The sequence below is a fragment of the Sorex araneus genome, chromosome 4 (genome assembly GCF_027595985.1).
Source record: "Sorex araneus isolate mSorAra2 chromosome 4, mSorAra2.pri, whole genome shotgun sequence".
NCBI classification, from domain to species: Eukaryota; Metazoa; Chordata; class Mammalia; order Eulipotyphla; family Soricidae; genus Sorex; species Sorex araneus.
This window is the reverse complement of record NC_073305.1, coordinates 190229126-190243813: the sequence shown is the minus strand read 5'-3', so window position 1 is coordinate 190243813 and position 14688 is coordinate 190229126. Positions and strand designations below refer to the sequence as shown.

The following is a 14688-nucleotide window of genomic DNA, read 5'->3' as shown; positions in this document are numbered from 1 at the left end:
TCCCGCCCGGGCCTTGTTCTCCCCCCCCCCCCCTCCGAGCCGTGTCCCACCCAGAGGCGTGTCCCTCCGGGCCTTGCCCTCCCGGGGCGTGCCCCCCCCCCCATGTTCCACCTAGAGGCGTGTCCCACCTGGCCCGGGGCGCGTCCCTCCGGGGGCGTGTCCCTCCCGGGGCGTGTCCCCCGGGGCGCTGGGGGCGGCTCCGCGCGGGCATGTCCGGGGCCGGGCACCCCGGGCGGAAACGCGCGGGCCGGGCTGCTGGGCGCCCGCGCGGGTCGGGCTGCGGGCAGGGACGCGGGTCGGGAGTTCGGAGCGTGGACAGGGGCCTGGGCCGCGCGTGCCTGCCGCAGGGTCTGCAGGGTCTGTGTCCTCCCGTGTCCACCATGGAGGCCCCCGCGGCCCGGCGCGTGCTGCTGGGCGCCGCGTGCCTGGCGCTGGGTTGCCTGGGCTGCGCGCACGTCGCGTGGAGCAGGTGGGTGCCGGGGAGGGCGGTAGGTGGGCGGTGAGTGTCCGGAAGCGGGTGGGTGCCCCTGGGGTGGGGCGGTGGGTGCCTGGGGAGACCGTGCGCCCAGGGCCGGCGGCTCGGAGGCCCCCGCAGGGTCTGTGTTCGGGTCCCTACGTGCGCCCCGCGGGGAGCTGGGCCCGGGGCCCCTGGGGAGGGGGACACGCAGCAGGGCGGCCCTGTGCAACCGCCCAGTGCCTCTGGGGGCCGCAGGCCCGGCTGCTCCGGAGGCTACGGTGAGGTCACGGGTTCCTTCTGGTCCCCGCCCAGAGGCTGTGTGTGTGTGTGTGGGGGGGGGGGGGTCCTCACTCTCTCAGCACTTCTCAGCCTCCCCGTCCTGACTCTGCCCCGCCTGGGTTCCTTCTGGGGTCCTGTCCGACTGCGCGGCCCCCACTGGAGAGATTTTCTCCTGCGCCCTGGGAGTATCCCGGGGCCAGGCCGGGAAACCCCAGCTCCAGGCCTGCCCGGTGCCTCGTCTGTCGGCGGGCGGCGCTGTCCTCCGTGCCTGGGCACATGCGGGGCAGCGGGCAGCACCCCATCGTCCGCGGAGAGTGCTGGACAGTCCACCCCGGCACGTCTGTCTGGCGCCTGCCTGGCTGGTCGAGTGCCAGCGGGGGTCCAGATCTGCGTGTGCCCCGGTCACCCGTGTGCTGGCCCCTGGAATAGTCACAGCAGGGACCGCACTGTTCCTGCCCCCCGTGCCTGGCTGGAGAGCGGGGAGCCATGGCACAGGGAGACCCCTGGTTCCCCCGCCCACCCGAGGGCACTTAGGGCTGGGCTTCCCCTGCAGCCAGCAGGCCCTGAAGCCCCTCCCCCTGCCAGCCCCTCCCCGCCAGTGAGTGCTCCCGGAAAGCCCCCCCACCCCCCCACCCCACCCCCTGCAGCACCCAGCCCAAGCTGCACTGTGTCTTCCTCCTTCCCGGGCCTTCGGGCCTGCCCTGACTCAGCTCTCCCCTCCCGGGCATGCCGGCCCTGGGGGCACTGACATGGGGCAGGGAGGACGGGAAGTTCTGGGAGGACGGAGAACTCTGGGAGGACTGACACAACGCTGGGAGGACTGACACGGCACTGGGAGGATGGAGAGCCCTGAGAGGACTGACAGCGCTGGGAGGACAGCACTGGGAGGACTGAGCCCAGGGATGACTGAGAGCACTGGGAGGACTGAGAGCACTGGGAGGACTGAGAGCGCTGGGAAAACTGACAGCGCTGGGAGGACGGAGAGCCCTGGGAGGAATGACAGCGCTGGGAGGACTGACAGTCCTGGGAGGATGGAGAGTCCTGGGAGGACTGAGCCCTGGGAGGGCTGACAGGGCTGGGAGGACGGAGAGCCCTGGGAGGACGGAGAGCACTGGGAGGACGGAGAGCACTGGGAGGACTGACAGTCCTGGGAGGACGGAGAGCCCTGGGAGGACGGAGAGCGCTGGGAAGATGGAGAGCACTGGGAGGACTGAGAGCGCTGGGAGGACTGAGCCCTGGGAGGGCTGACACGACACTGTGCTTTGGGCCCCCCAGTCAAGGGTCGCCCGAGGGCTCCTGGTGGGCTGCCCTGGCTCCCGCAGGCTGGGAGGCCCCGAGGCCTCGGGAGGGCCCAGCGTCCCCCTCCCCCACCTTCCTGACTGAGTCTCAGGGGCCCCTGGAGCAGGCGCAGTGGCCCTCGGGGAGCCTGGGCGGGACCTGGGGGAGCCGCCCTCTTGTTTTGTTTTTTAATTTATTTATTTTTAATTTTACTGAATCACCGTGAGACAGTTACAAGCTTTCATGTCTGGGTTACAGTCTCGCAGAGATCAAGCACCCACCCCTGAGCAGTGCACATTCCCCACCGCCGATATCCCGGGTAACCCCCCTCCCCACCCTCCCCTGCCGCCCTCTTGAAGGAGGCTCAGCTGCGGGGCCCAAGGCAGGGATCGCGCGCCTGTGCAGTGTCCTCTGAGCACTGGCCTTCCTCCGGGGGCCTGTCTCGCGTGAGTGGCGGTCACTCTCTGCGACCGTGGCCTTGAGTCCGGTGCTGTCCCCACAGTGGCACCCACGAGTGGAAGAAGCTGATCATGGTGCACCACTGGCCGGTGACCGTGTGCAAGGTGAGTCCAGCCTTCGGCCAGTTGGGCCAGGGCAGTGCGGACCAGTGGTCACATGCTGGGCCGCCCACGACTCCTGCTTCCGGGAAGGAGGCCCCTGGGGCTGGGTCCCTCGAGAAGCTTTTGTTTGGGTTCTGGGAGGGGCCTGGGGAATAAGCCGTCACTCTGCACCCGAGGGTGCTGCCGGCCGGTGCTGCAGTGGGTGGGAGGGTGAGTGGGCGCAGGAGCCTGGCCTCTGTTCCTTGTTCGGGACCGGCGTCGTTGAGGCTGCCTCTTGTCCCCTCACCCTGAGTGGACTGAGACAGAGGCCGGCTGGACCCTTCCCTGGTGGGCACTGGGGAGTGACCTGCCGGACAGGACAGCCCCGCCCCACGCCCTCCCCACGAAACAGCCCCCTCTGCTCGGCCCCCCGCCGTGCCAGCCACAGCGGCACCACCCCAGGTGCCCTGGTGCCTGTCTGCTGCCTGGCCACTGGCGTGCCCCCTGCCCGTCTTCTGGAAGCCCCTTAGCCCGTCTTCTGGAAACCCCTTAGCCCGTCTTCTGGAGACCCCTTAGCCCGGTGATTGAGGCCCCAGGAGGCTCGGCCGACTCTGGCCCCAGCACTCTCGGGGGCTCCGGGCCCCATGACTGGTGGGCCACAGGTGCTCGGCCCGGTCCCACCTTCTGCTGTCCTCGGCGGCACCTGGGCCCGGTGCTGACCCGGCGGCGGGGCTGTGTGTCCAGAGAGAAGGGCTGCCGCGGCTTGGAAGGACAGGAATAAAGATAGAAGGTCACCCTGGAGGGTTTAGGGGTGGGAGGAGGCCAGACGTGGACCATGGGTGCAGGACAGACAAGCGGGCACTCACCTCTGCGCCCTCCCGTCTGCTCCGCAGGAGGCCAGGAAGGACTGCCAGGACCCCCCTGGCTACTGGACGATCCACGGGTTATGGTGAGTGTTGGCACAGCTCTGCAGCCCAGGCTGTCCCCCGCTCGGGCTGACAGTCTCGCCGGGACCCTGCGCTCAGCACATCCACCCTGGGCATCTCCTGGCTGCACCCGCTTCCCCACTCAGCATCTCCGGCTTCTCCATCTCAGCATCTCCGGCTTCCCCATCTCAGCATCTTCGGCTTCGCCATCTCTGCCCCCTTCCCCATCTCTGTCCCCTTCCCCATCTCAGCATCTCCTGCTTCCCCATCTCTGGCCCCACCGCTAGGGGAGGGCGCGAGCTGCTGGCCCCCACTGACCACCGGGCAGGGGCATCTCAGCACAGTGGCCCTGGGAGGGTCTCGCTGCAGCCCGGGGGCTCCGGGAATAGGCTGGTGCCCCCTGTGTGCTCCTGAGGGCTCCTCACGGCCCTCCCTGGCCCAGCTCCCGTGGGGTCGAGCCGTTCCCTGTCCCTACACCTCGGTGGATGCCTCCGGACGGTGCCGCCAAGGCCAAGCCTCCACCCCTTGCCCTTTGACCTTCCAGGCCTGACAAAGCTGAAGCCTGCAACCGCTCCTGGCACTTCCGCTACGACGAGATCAAGGTCCTGGGCCGCTCTGGGACCCCCGTGGGAGCCCCCCTGGCTCTTCTCCCCAGGGACCCCAAGTCCTTCATTGGATGGCGTGGGCGCGTCAGAAGGGCCCTGTGTGCCAATTCAGGGACCGTCTTCCCTCTCCTGTCCCCACACACTGCTGGGACCTGGGGGAAAAGTCAGGCCTGCACATACACATAGACGCGCACATACACGTACACACACCCGTATGTGCACACATGTACATTTCTACACCAGCACACACGTAAATGCACAGTACACATGCACATGCGTGCAATCGTTGCACACATGTGTAACCATGTACATGCATGCACATGTGTATGCACATGGACATGTACGTGCGTGCAGACAGACACATGTCTGCACACACGTATGCCCACACATGCCAGGAGGGCTCGGGTAAGGGGCGCGCAGTCTGGGCAGGAGCAGAAGGGGCAGAGGTACCAGGGGAGCAGTGCAGAGTGACCGGCTCCCGTGGTTGGGAGGGCCCCTGAGACAGAGGGCGCTTTCCGGGGGGGGGGGGGGGGGAGCGTGGCTGGGGAACTCGGGAGGCGTGTGGGGCAGGCGGGCAGGGGCAGCCAGGCAGGGGCAGCCAGGTTTGAGAGCACAGCGCGGGCACGGGCCGGCCGAGCCGAGTGGCTGGGCACTCCCCTGCGGAGCTCCTGCCCTGGCCACCGGCCGAGTGCCCTGTCAGTGGACAGTCCGGCTCCAGTTCTTGTCTGGGTCCAGTCAGAACTGGAGGACGTCCCAGCCTGTCTGCCCAAGTGGGAGTGAGGTGACCACAGGCCGCTGCTGGACAGAGCAGCCTGGCCATGTCCAGCCTTGTCCCGAGCCAGAGCCTCGGCCTTGAGAGCCAGGGTCCCTGTGTCCATGCCCACTGCCCACCCGGGAGGCCTCACGGCTCGAGGGTGCCCCCTCGTGCCCTCACGCCCTTGGGGCTGGCTCTCGTCCGCCTCGTGCCCCACCCAGGGCCCTCCAGGGCTGTCCACCGGCTGACTTGACTCCCTGCCCCCAAACGTAGGCAGACTATGCGGTGGCCGTCCCCCACCCCCACCCCCCGGCCCTGGCCTCCCTCCCGGGGGGGCGGAAGGTGCTATGTGAACTTTCACACGCAGGACCTTCTGCCAGACCTGAAGACCTACTGGCCGGACGTGACGCACACGTCCCCAAACAGCAGCCATTTCTGGTGAGTCCAGCCCTGGGCCGGGAGGCTGGGAAACCGGGAGGCGGCACGCGCTCTTAGCCTGAGTGTTGGTGCCTTCTGAGAGAACGTGAGGACCGGCGAACTCGATGGTGTTTTTCCTGCCACTCATGAGAGTTAAGATCCCTCTAACGGGGTCTCCAGATCCGGAGGGAAACTTCTGGAAGCTGTGGGGGCCCTCTGGGGCCGGGGCAGGGGTCTCATGGGGCGGAGGGGGGGCACTCTTGCAGGCCGGGCCACATGACCTGGAGCTCACTGCGCTTCTGCAGCTGTGCCCACGCCACTGGACGTGGCCACTGCCGCCCGCTGAGACCACAGCCCACTCTGTCCGAAAGGGGTTAGGAGGGACATTGTTCTGCGTGGGACCTTCAGAGAAGAGCTGACTTTGGCCAAAGCTGTTCCGGAGAGTTCAGGGGAGGCGGGTGTGGCTCACGGCTCCTGCAGCCGGGGTGCGAGGCCTGGCTCTGAGCAGGCAGGACGGTCGGGAGACGCATGGCCTCAGGGCCTGGCTGCAGCCCGTCCCGGGAACCGGGTCAAACGCTCTGAGCCCCGGCCCGGCGGTACCCGGTGTCACAGGAGGAACCTGGGGGGAGCGATGGCCCGCCCGAGAGCGTCTCAGACCCCGGGGAAACTGGCCCGGAGGAGTGGGGCCGTGCCACCCCTGCCCCCTTGGACGCCTGTGGCAGGCCCTGCCGACCCCGTCCTGGGCGAGCTGCTCTGGTGGGCACACGCGGCCCAGCCCTCGCTCCCGTGAGGAGACGGACATGCAAACAAGGCCGCAGAGCGTGCACGGCTGTGGGGGTGGCCCCAGACCAACGCCCCAGGCTTGGGCGTGCCCCCAGCACCCACCCACCCAGCCTACTGCTGACAGAGGGAAACCCAGGCCAGAGGCCCTTGCCTCAGTTTCCCCATTTTGCCAGCACTGAGGGCACCTTGCAGCGTTCTGAGAACCACGTGAAGCTGGGAGACCCTGTGACTGCAGGAGACACGGGGGTGGGCAGGATCGTGGCCTGCGTCCTGGGCTCTGCCCCTCCCTGCCGCCACGGGGGCCCCAGGGGCCCTGCTCCTGCTTGCATCCCGGGCCGTGCCCTGGAGGGATGGCAGACCCCTGCTAGGGCTCCGTGTCCACCTCGCCTCACCTGCAGGAACCACAGTGCCTGACCCGCCCTGGCGGGGCCCAGCCCTCCCCTGCCTCACTGGATCTCTCTGGAACCTTCCAGGAAGCACGAGTGGGAGAAACATGGGACCTGCGCGGCACAGCTGGACATCCTGGATTCCGAGAAGAAGTACTTTGGCAAGAGCCTGGAGCTGTACAAGGCTCTGGCGCTCAACAGGTGGGCGTGACCCAACCCTGCAGGTGGGCGGGGCCATCCGCTCAGGGGCGGGGTTATCCACTCGGGGGCGGGGCCATCCGCTGAGTGGGCGTGGCTATCAGTCCAAGGCGGGGCCGTCCGCTCCTCGCAGAAGGAAGCAAGGAGGGCAGTGGACGGTCCATCTGCACGGAGGAGGAAGCCCCTGATGGCCCCGCCCAGCTTGCTCAAGGCTCCCTGCTGGTGGTGCTCACTCTGGCCAGTGGTCAGCAGAGGGAGAGCCTCGTGCAGCCGTGCTTCCTGCCATTGGCCGGGTCCATCCGTGCCTGGGGTCTGCTGAGCCCTGAGCCTGCAGGAGGGAGGGTGCAGGGGCGCCGGAAGGCAGTCCAGGGCCTTTTGCTCCCGCCAGCCCCGGCCCTGTCTGTCAGTGTGGGACAGACCGCCAGTCACTGGTCACCACTGTTGGGAGACCCCAGCTCCTTCTCACGGGCTGGCGGCCCACCGGGCACCATCCCCGCCCCCCCAGGCAGGGACAGGCCTGTCGCCCTTGTCCCCTCCCGCCTCAGCTGCAGCCACTGCATCCGAGACCGGCACTGAGGAGGAAGCTGCCTCCCCAGCCCAGACACAGCTCCACGCTCAGGCCCCAGGCTGCTGGGCCCGGGGCTCCCTGGACTCAGGTCCACTCACCCGCTCGCAGCACCCAGGGGTGCTGGCCACTGTGCAGTGGGTGGGGTTGTGCTCTCTGGGGCAGGAGTGACGGTGGCAGCGGGAGGCTCGTTCTGTCATCTGGGCCCGTACAGCCGCTGTGGCAGACCCCTGCCTGGGAAGCCAGAGCCGGGCGGGCACTGTGCCCGGGAGCAGGCCTTGGGGGTGTGAGCCCAGCCCCACCTCGGGAGCAGGGCCGGCACAGTGTGAAGTGGCTCCCAGAGCCCGGGAGCCCGGAAGCAGGACCCTGGACTGTTTGGGTTCTGACCTAGTGGGTGGGGCCCGAAGAAGGCAGAGCCTGTTGTCTGGCCCACTGAGCTGGGCCGACCCCTCGGCCGGCTCCGGCGGGTAAGACAGGAAGGAGGGAGAACAGGAGCCAGCGAGGGTTTCAAATGAGACAAAAACCACTCGCCTCCTTTCCGGAGACAGTCCCCACACCCTGCTATGTGACGCAGGCTCAGCTGCCCACCTGGGACCCTCGTCCACACACACGGCTGCCAAGTCATTGCTTCATGCGAATGCACAGGTGCAGGATCACAGGGCCTCACATGTACACACACAGGTGCAAATCAGGAGGCCTCACCTGTGCGCACAGGAGGCCTCACCTGTGCGCACAGGTGCAGAATCACGGGGTGTACACACGTAGGTACAGAGTCACGGGGCCTCACCTGTATGCACAGGTGCAGAATCACAGGGTGTACACACGTAGGTGCAGAATCACGGGGTGTACACATGTAGGTGCAGAATCACAGGCCTCACCTATATGCACAGGTGCAGAATCACAGGGCCTCACCTGTATGTACAGGTGCAGAATCACAGGGCCTCACCTGTATGTACAGGTGCAGAATCACAGGGCCTCACCTGTATGCACAGGTGCAGAATCACAGGGCCTCACCTGTATGTACAGGTGCAGAATCACAGGGCCTCACCTATATGCACAGGTGCAGAATCATGGGGTGTACACACACAGGAGCAGGATCACGGGGTGTACACACGTAGGTGCAGAATCACGGGGCCTCACCTATATGCACAGGTGCAGAATCACGGGGCCTCACTTGTATGCACAGGTGCAGAGTCACGGGGTGTACACACATAGGTGCAGGATCACGGGGCCTCACCTGTGCCGAGGCTGCTGCTCTGCGGGCCTAGGGCCTGGCCTCCAGGTCCCCTGCAGTGGGTGCTTGCAGGGCCCTGCTGCCTGGTGAGCAGTTAAAGATCCTCCCCAGCACCCCAGGAGGGGACAGTCAGTGACCTCTCCAGCTGCCCGCACTGTTCTCTGGCTTGGCTGGGTGACCCCCATGGTGGTCACGACCATCAGCTCCAGTAAGGAATCAGCGCGGTGGTCCTGGCATGGCCACCTCTGGCCGCTTGCAGGCCACCGTCTGGCCTCAGGCAGAGCGTGGCGGACCCCGGGGTCTCCCTGCTCTCCCTCTGCCTGTTTCCTCGTTCTCTGCCCGGGACGCACCTGCCAGACTGCGCGGTACAAGCTGCAGAGGCAAGGAGACAGGAAATTAGGTTTATGGTCCACGAGCGACTGCGCTCTAGTACCCTGCAGCTTCAAACCCACATGACCAAATTCTGGGGTTTGGCGTCTTCCCCTCTGCTGTTCCTCTCTGCTGTTTCCCCTCTGCTGTTCCCGGAGCAGCAGGTTTGTACCAGGCTCCCAGACCAGGCCCTGTCAGGCCAGCAGAGCCCTCCCCGGAGGCCCCTTGTCGGCCGGGAACGAACGTGTCTGTTGATGGCCGCGTCAGATGCGGTCTAGGCCAGAAGAGCCTGCCCACACCCCGGGCCGAGCCCACACAGGCAGGCGGGAGCACGGGGAGCACGGCGCGTGTTAACTTCCCCTGTGACCGCAAGGCGCTCGCCCAGCCAAAGGACTCTCGGGGCTGGTTTGGACCCTCAACTTCGGGGACTGCTCCAAGAAGATCCGAGTGGGCAGATCTGAGTGCCCGTGTTGGCGGGACGGGAGAGCACTTGGTGCTGAGCAGAGGCCCAGTTTCCGTCTGGGCACCACCAGGGCTGGGTGTGGTCCCATGGTGCTTGGCAAATCGGCAGCACAGAGTGGGCAGTGGGCAGGGGCAGCTGGACGCTGGGTGGCTGAGGGCTGGTCGGGGGCAGACGCTTTGCCCAGAAGCAGTTTCCTTTAAAGGTGCCTTGATCTCCACTAACTGTCCTTTGCATTGAACCCCAGCGTGCTGCAGAAGTTGGGGATCAAGCCATCCACCAACTACTACCAGGTCAGTCTCACGCCCAGAGTGTCCGGCCCCTTGGTCGGGCCGTGTGCAGTCTCGCTCGCACTCAGGATTCGGATGTCCTGGTGCAGTATGAGCCCAGAGTCCACAGGCCCTGCAGTGAGCCTGGGACCCTCTTTCAGAGCATCTGGTGAGAACCGCACAGCTGGCCAGTCCCGGTGGTGTGAGCGGAGCTGAGTGCGTGGCCAGAGTCGGCGGGTGCCTGCCCAGGACAGGACGTGCGGCGCGGGCCTGTGTGCGGGTGGCACCCGGGCTCAGGACGCCCCCTCTGGGGACTTGGCACACGGATGCTCGTGGGTGCAGAAGTTCCGTCCTGGGAACTCGCCCTCCTGGGTCCTGGCTGTGCAGTGGCGTGTGGCTAGCCTGGGAGGAGGTGAGGCGTGGTGACCGCTGTGCCGGCCACGCTTCCCGGGCTCAGTGTCCCCGTGCGGGGACGGGGCCAGGCTGCTGCCACCCTTGTCCTCCTGCAGACCATAGTCGTCTCCTTCGCTCAGACCAGCGAGGGGTGGGGCTCTTGTGGCCTCTGGCCCGAGTGTGACCCCAGGGAAGGCGCGGGGCCGTGGTGACCGCAGGTGGCTCTCAGCCCCTCTGCAGAAGCTGCTGGAATAGCAGGACACAGCTGGGGGAGCCGGACCCAAGCTGGCTCGGGCCTCTGTCTCTTCTGCTCCAGCCCCAGGCAGGCACAGGTTGGCGGGCAGAGGAGTCGGGCACCAGGGCGGCCCCGGTGGCCCTGCTGCGGGGCCCTGGGGGACAGTGGGGGGAATGGCAGCAGCCGGTGCGTCTCTGCGGGGGCTCAGGCCTCTCCCCCCGTTCCAGGTCGCAGACATCAAGGACGCGCTGGCCAGTGTCTACAGAGTCGTCCCGAAGGTGCAGTGTCTGCCGCCCACCCAGGTCAGGCCCATCTGCCTGCAGCGCCCGTCACAGCATGCGTGTGTATCTGTGTGTGCCTTGGTGCACATGTGTGCGTGTGTACATGGGGCTGTGCACCTGTGGCTGTGTTGTGTCCTCGTGAGTGCGTGGGGGGGACTCTGCACATGTTTGTGTATCTGTATGGGCCCCGGGAGCACATCTGTCGGCCTGTGTGCATGTGTGCATGTGTGCAGTGTTTGCGCGCGTGTCTGTGTGTCTCTGCGTGGGGGGGGCTGTGTGCACGTGTGTGTCTCTGCATGGGGGGGCTGTGTGCACGTGTGTCTCTGCATGGGGGGGCTCTGTGCACGTGTGTGTCTGTGTGTCTCTGCATGGAGGGGGCTGTGTGCACATGTGTGTTCGTGTCTGCATGTCCTTGTGAGCACACGTGGGCCTGTGTGTGCACACAGTGCGTGTCTGCTGAAGGAGCGGGTTGGGTCCCCCCGGGTCCCCCCTGCTGGTGCAGGGACGGGCGGGCGGTCAGTGCCGTCCAGGACGACTCCCAGGCTCCATGGTGCGTGGGCCACCACTGCTGGCGTCAGCAGTGTGTGCCACCCCTCTCTGCCACTCCCGGGCCCACATGCTCAGTAGGGGACAGCGGGAGGTGCGGGGTCGTCCAGCTGGCCTGAGACCTCCCTCCCGCAGGACATGGACGTCCAGGCCCTGGGCCAGGTCGAGCTCTGCTTCTCCAAGGACCTGCAGCTGCGCAACTGCTCCGACCACCAGGGGCCCCGGGGGCCCAGGACCCAGGGCGGGGGCCTGCGGGTCTGCGAGGACGGGCCCGCCTTCTACCCGCCACCCGAGGAGGCCCGGCCCTGAGGCCGCTCCTGGGTCCAGATGTTCTCGGACCCGCCTCGGCCCCTGGGCCCGGCCCCTCCCCTCGCCAGCCAGCTCGGGCGTCTCGCGAGGAATAAAGCCGTGCGCCTTCCCTGCTGTGTTGCGTGCTTGGGGCCTCGCGTGGGCCTGCACTGGGCATGTTCCTGCCGTGCTCGGGACATCAGGCGGGAGGCGGGAGCCCGCCCTTCCCTCCGGGAGCGGAGAGAGTCCGTGAGGCTGCTCTGACCCAGGGGCCACTCGGGTACTGAGCCAGGAGCAGCCCTGAGCACCACGGGATGTGGCTCAGCACCCTGCATGCACGCACACACGCATACACACATGCACACGCACACACACTCATACACACACATATACACACTCACAGACACACACTCACATGCCCGCCCAGAGCAACAGGATTCGGCCTTTTCACCTGTTTGCCGCGGCTGCATGTTCATCTGTTCAGTCCTTGTCGCTTCCTGTTCGTGGCTGCTGGCCCAGGAGGGCGTCCATCTCAAGGGCCCCGGCCTGCCGCTTAGAGAGGGAGGGAGAGGGGCTGGGCTCGGGGACGTGAGCACTGGGCACCCGGGTTCTGGCAGGAAGGACGGGATAGCGGTTTCCAAAATGGCCCTCTGGACACGGAGGAGCCGAGAGCCGGGTGGGCCGAGGTGGGCTGGGTGCGGGGGACACGGGGGACACAGCAAGCCTTCTGGTGAGGTCAGAGTGGGGCCGGGGGCCTGACTTCGGAGCGAGAGTGAGACCCGGGTCCTGGAGCAACCTGGGAAGGAATCACCCCCGGGGCACCGTGTGTCCTGAGGACACTCAGTTCCCGTCGAGAGGCCCAAGACTGACCGGGAGACGGCCAGGCCTGGGTGGGCTCCGGGTGGGCTCCGGGCTGGGCGGACTCAGGACTGGGCTATTTGGGGTAAGGAGGAGCTGCCCCCACCCCGCCCTGTCCCCGAGCGTACACACACACACACACACACACACACACACACACACACACGCACGCACGCACGCACACAGTCTCCTTTGCTGCAGCCGCCCGGAGCACCCACGGCTGAGGCGCCCGAGGCCCCAGGAGGCCCGAGCCCCCGTTCCACGCGCCTCTTTGTCTCCACACTCGGCCGCCCTGCCCGTCTCCATGGTTTCCAGCGCCCAGACCTCTCCGACCCGAGAAGCAGGAGGTCAGGCCGGGCAGCTGCAGCCGGAGCGAGGGTCGGTGTGCTGGGGCACCCGGGGCACCTCCATGGAAACCCGGCTGGGCGCAGAGGTGCCCGGGAGGGGCAGGGCCACGGCTGCCACGTGACGGGACCCGAAGCAGCCACCGGCCCTGCACACTCGCCGAGAGCAGGTGGCCCGGCCGGTCCCCGCGGGGTGGGGCTGGCTGGAGCCGGCGGGAGCTGGTGCTGACGGGCCCGCCCCAGAGCACGTGTAGGGCGCGTGCGTGCGTGAGCATGCAGGAAGTGCTGTCGGGCTGCGGGAGGGTGGGCGGCCCAGCAGACAGGTTTGCTGCTCGAGGCAGGACCAGCCTTCTCTGGGCGTGTCGCCCTCGTGACACCAGCCTGTCCATCCCAGGAGCTGTCCTGGCCGGCAGCTGAGCAGAAGCATGTGTGGGTGCAGGTGGGTCCCGACTCCCCGGGACCCCCTCACCCCCGACTCCCCGGGGACCCCTCAGACCCCCAACTCCCCGGGACCCCCTCAGCCCCCCCCAACTCCCCGGGACCCCCTCAGCCCCCAACTCCCCGGGACCCCTCAGCCCCTGACTCCCCGGGACCCCCTCGACCCCCCAACTCCCCAGGACCCCCTCGGCCCCCTACTCCCGGGGTGCAGCCAAGGGGCAGGTGGGCAGAGCCCCTGCTGCAGGAGCCCCCCGGGAGGGGCTATGCTGAGCCTGGGGACCCCGGGCCTGGTCGGTGCCGGGGGGACCTGCTCTGTCTGCAAGCAAAGGGTCCTGGGAGAGAGGGGCTCAGGGGGGCACGGGCTGGGGTCCCGAGGCCCCCACCAGGCTCCGTCCTTCTGGGGGAAAGTCTGGGGGTTCTCCCGGCCAGAGGTAAGAGCTGGGGCTCGGCCAGTCGCGTCCAGTGCAGGGAGCCTTGTGCTGCCCCGTGACCGTGGGGTCCACAGAGGCGGGGAGAGCAGGCAGGTGGCGGGGACGAGGCCGGGGAAGAAGGGCAGGGGCTCGGGGCAGTGAGCTTGTGCACCCCCGGGGAAAGGACAAGTGACCGGTGCACTCCCCCGGCCAGCAAGGACAGCATTTCTGGAACATTCTGCACCGGCAGTGAGGCCAGCGCTTTTAAATGTCGTTTACTTTGGCTTTTGGTCCACAGCCGGTGATGCTCAGGGCTTCCTCCTGGCTCCGCACTCGGGAATGACTCCCGGCGGGCTCGGGGCCATGTGGGCTGCTGGGGGTTGACCCAGGGTGGCCGAGTGCAGGCAAGTGCCCTCCCGCTGTTGCACGCTCCAGCCCCAGAGGCCGGCATTCTCCAGGGAGGTAGAAGTCTCGGGGGCGACCCAGCAGGGACGCTCGGTGCCGCGTCCGCGGGCTCCACTGTGACCTGCTGTTTCTTCCCCCTCCCACCCTCTCGACCACACACCCGCTGAGGGTGCGGGTCACGCCAGCACAGCGAGGAGGAGGCCAGGGTTCGAGGCACCCCTGGTTCGTTCCCCAGCCTGGCGGTGGTCAGAGCCCTTCCAGAACGGAGAAGTGAGTGTCCCCGCACGGCAGGAGGCCGACAGGCCCGGCAGGTGGACGCAGCAGGGGCCTCGCGGCTCGGAGCCAGCCGAGGGCAGGGCCGGGCTCGTGCCCCCGAGCAGACAGTGGGAGTGGCACTTGGAGCTCCAGGTGGGGCACCCCCCCCCGCCAGGCTGCTCCGGGTCCTGCTCTCAGCCCCCCCTCCCCAGGGCCCGAGTCCTCTGGCTCCTGGAACTGTTTGGGTGGACTGTGGTCCTTTATCTCCTCCGGCACTCGGGCGTCCGTCTGTCTGTCTGGGTGTCCAGCCTGTCTTTGCCATGTATCTGTCCTGTTTGTCCTTGTGTCCGCCCTCCCTCTGTCTGTGCGTCTATCTCTGTCTGTGCATCCATCCTGTCTCTGTGTGTCTGTCCTGTCTCTCTGTGCTTCTGTCTCTGTCTATGCATCTGTCTCTGTCTATGCATCTGTCTCTGTCTGTGTCTCTGTCTCTGTCTGTGCATCCGTCCTCTCTGTCTGTGTGTCTGTCCTGTCTCTGTGCATCTGTCCTGTCTCTGTGCATGTCTCTGTCTGTGCGTCTGTCCTGTCTCTGTGCATCTGTCCTGTCTCTGTGCATGTCTCTGTCTGTGCATCTGTCCTGTCTCTGTCTGTGCGTCTATCCTGTCTCTGTCTGTGCGTCTGTCCTGTCTGTGTGTCTGTCCTCTGTCTTTGCATTCGTC

General features: G+C 67.1%; 1 protein-coding gene across 1 annotated transcript; it reads left to right on the top strand.

The window, feature by feature from the left end:
* Positions 1-221: 221 nt before the first annotated feature.
* RNASET2 (ribonuclease T2) lies at positions 222-11392 on the top strand. Its single transcript, XM_004601068.2, has 9 exons — positions 222-469; positions 2517-2577; positions 3447-3502; positions 4024-4081; positions 5206-5276; positions 6512-6625; positions 9498-9543; positions 10375-10449; positions 11110-11392. Exons 1-9 carry the CDS (start codon positions 381-383, stop codon positions 11281-11283), a joined length of 744 nt encoding a protein of 247 aa, XP_004601125.1. The 5' UTR covers positions 222-380; the 3' UTR covers positions 11284-11392.
* The last annotated feature ends 3296 nt before the right edge of the window (positions 11393-14688 follow it).

What these genes read in the sequence shown, in the direction of transcription:
- RNASET2 (XM_004601068.2), top strand. Translation starts at nt 381, where the DNA reads ATGGAGGCCCCCGCGGCCCGGCGCGTGCTGCTGGGCGCCGCGTGCCTG. An exon ending in TCCGCTACGACGAGATCAAG is followed by an intron (nt 4,082 to 5,205) that starts GTCCTGGGCCGC and finishes TTTCACACGCAG; the next exon opens with GACCTTCTGCCAGACCTGAA. An exon ending in AAGGCTCTGGCGCTCAACAG is followed by an intron (nt 6,626 to 9,497) that starts GTGGGCGTGACC and finishes ATTGAACCCCAG; the next exon opens with CGTGCTGCAGAAGTTGGGGA.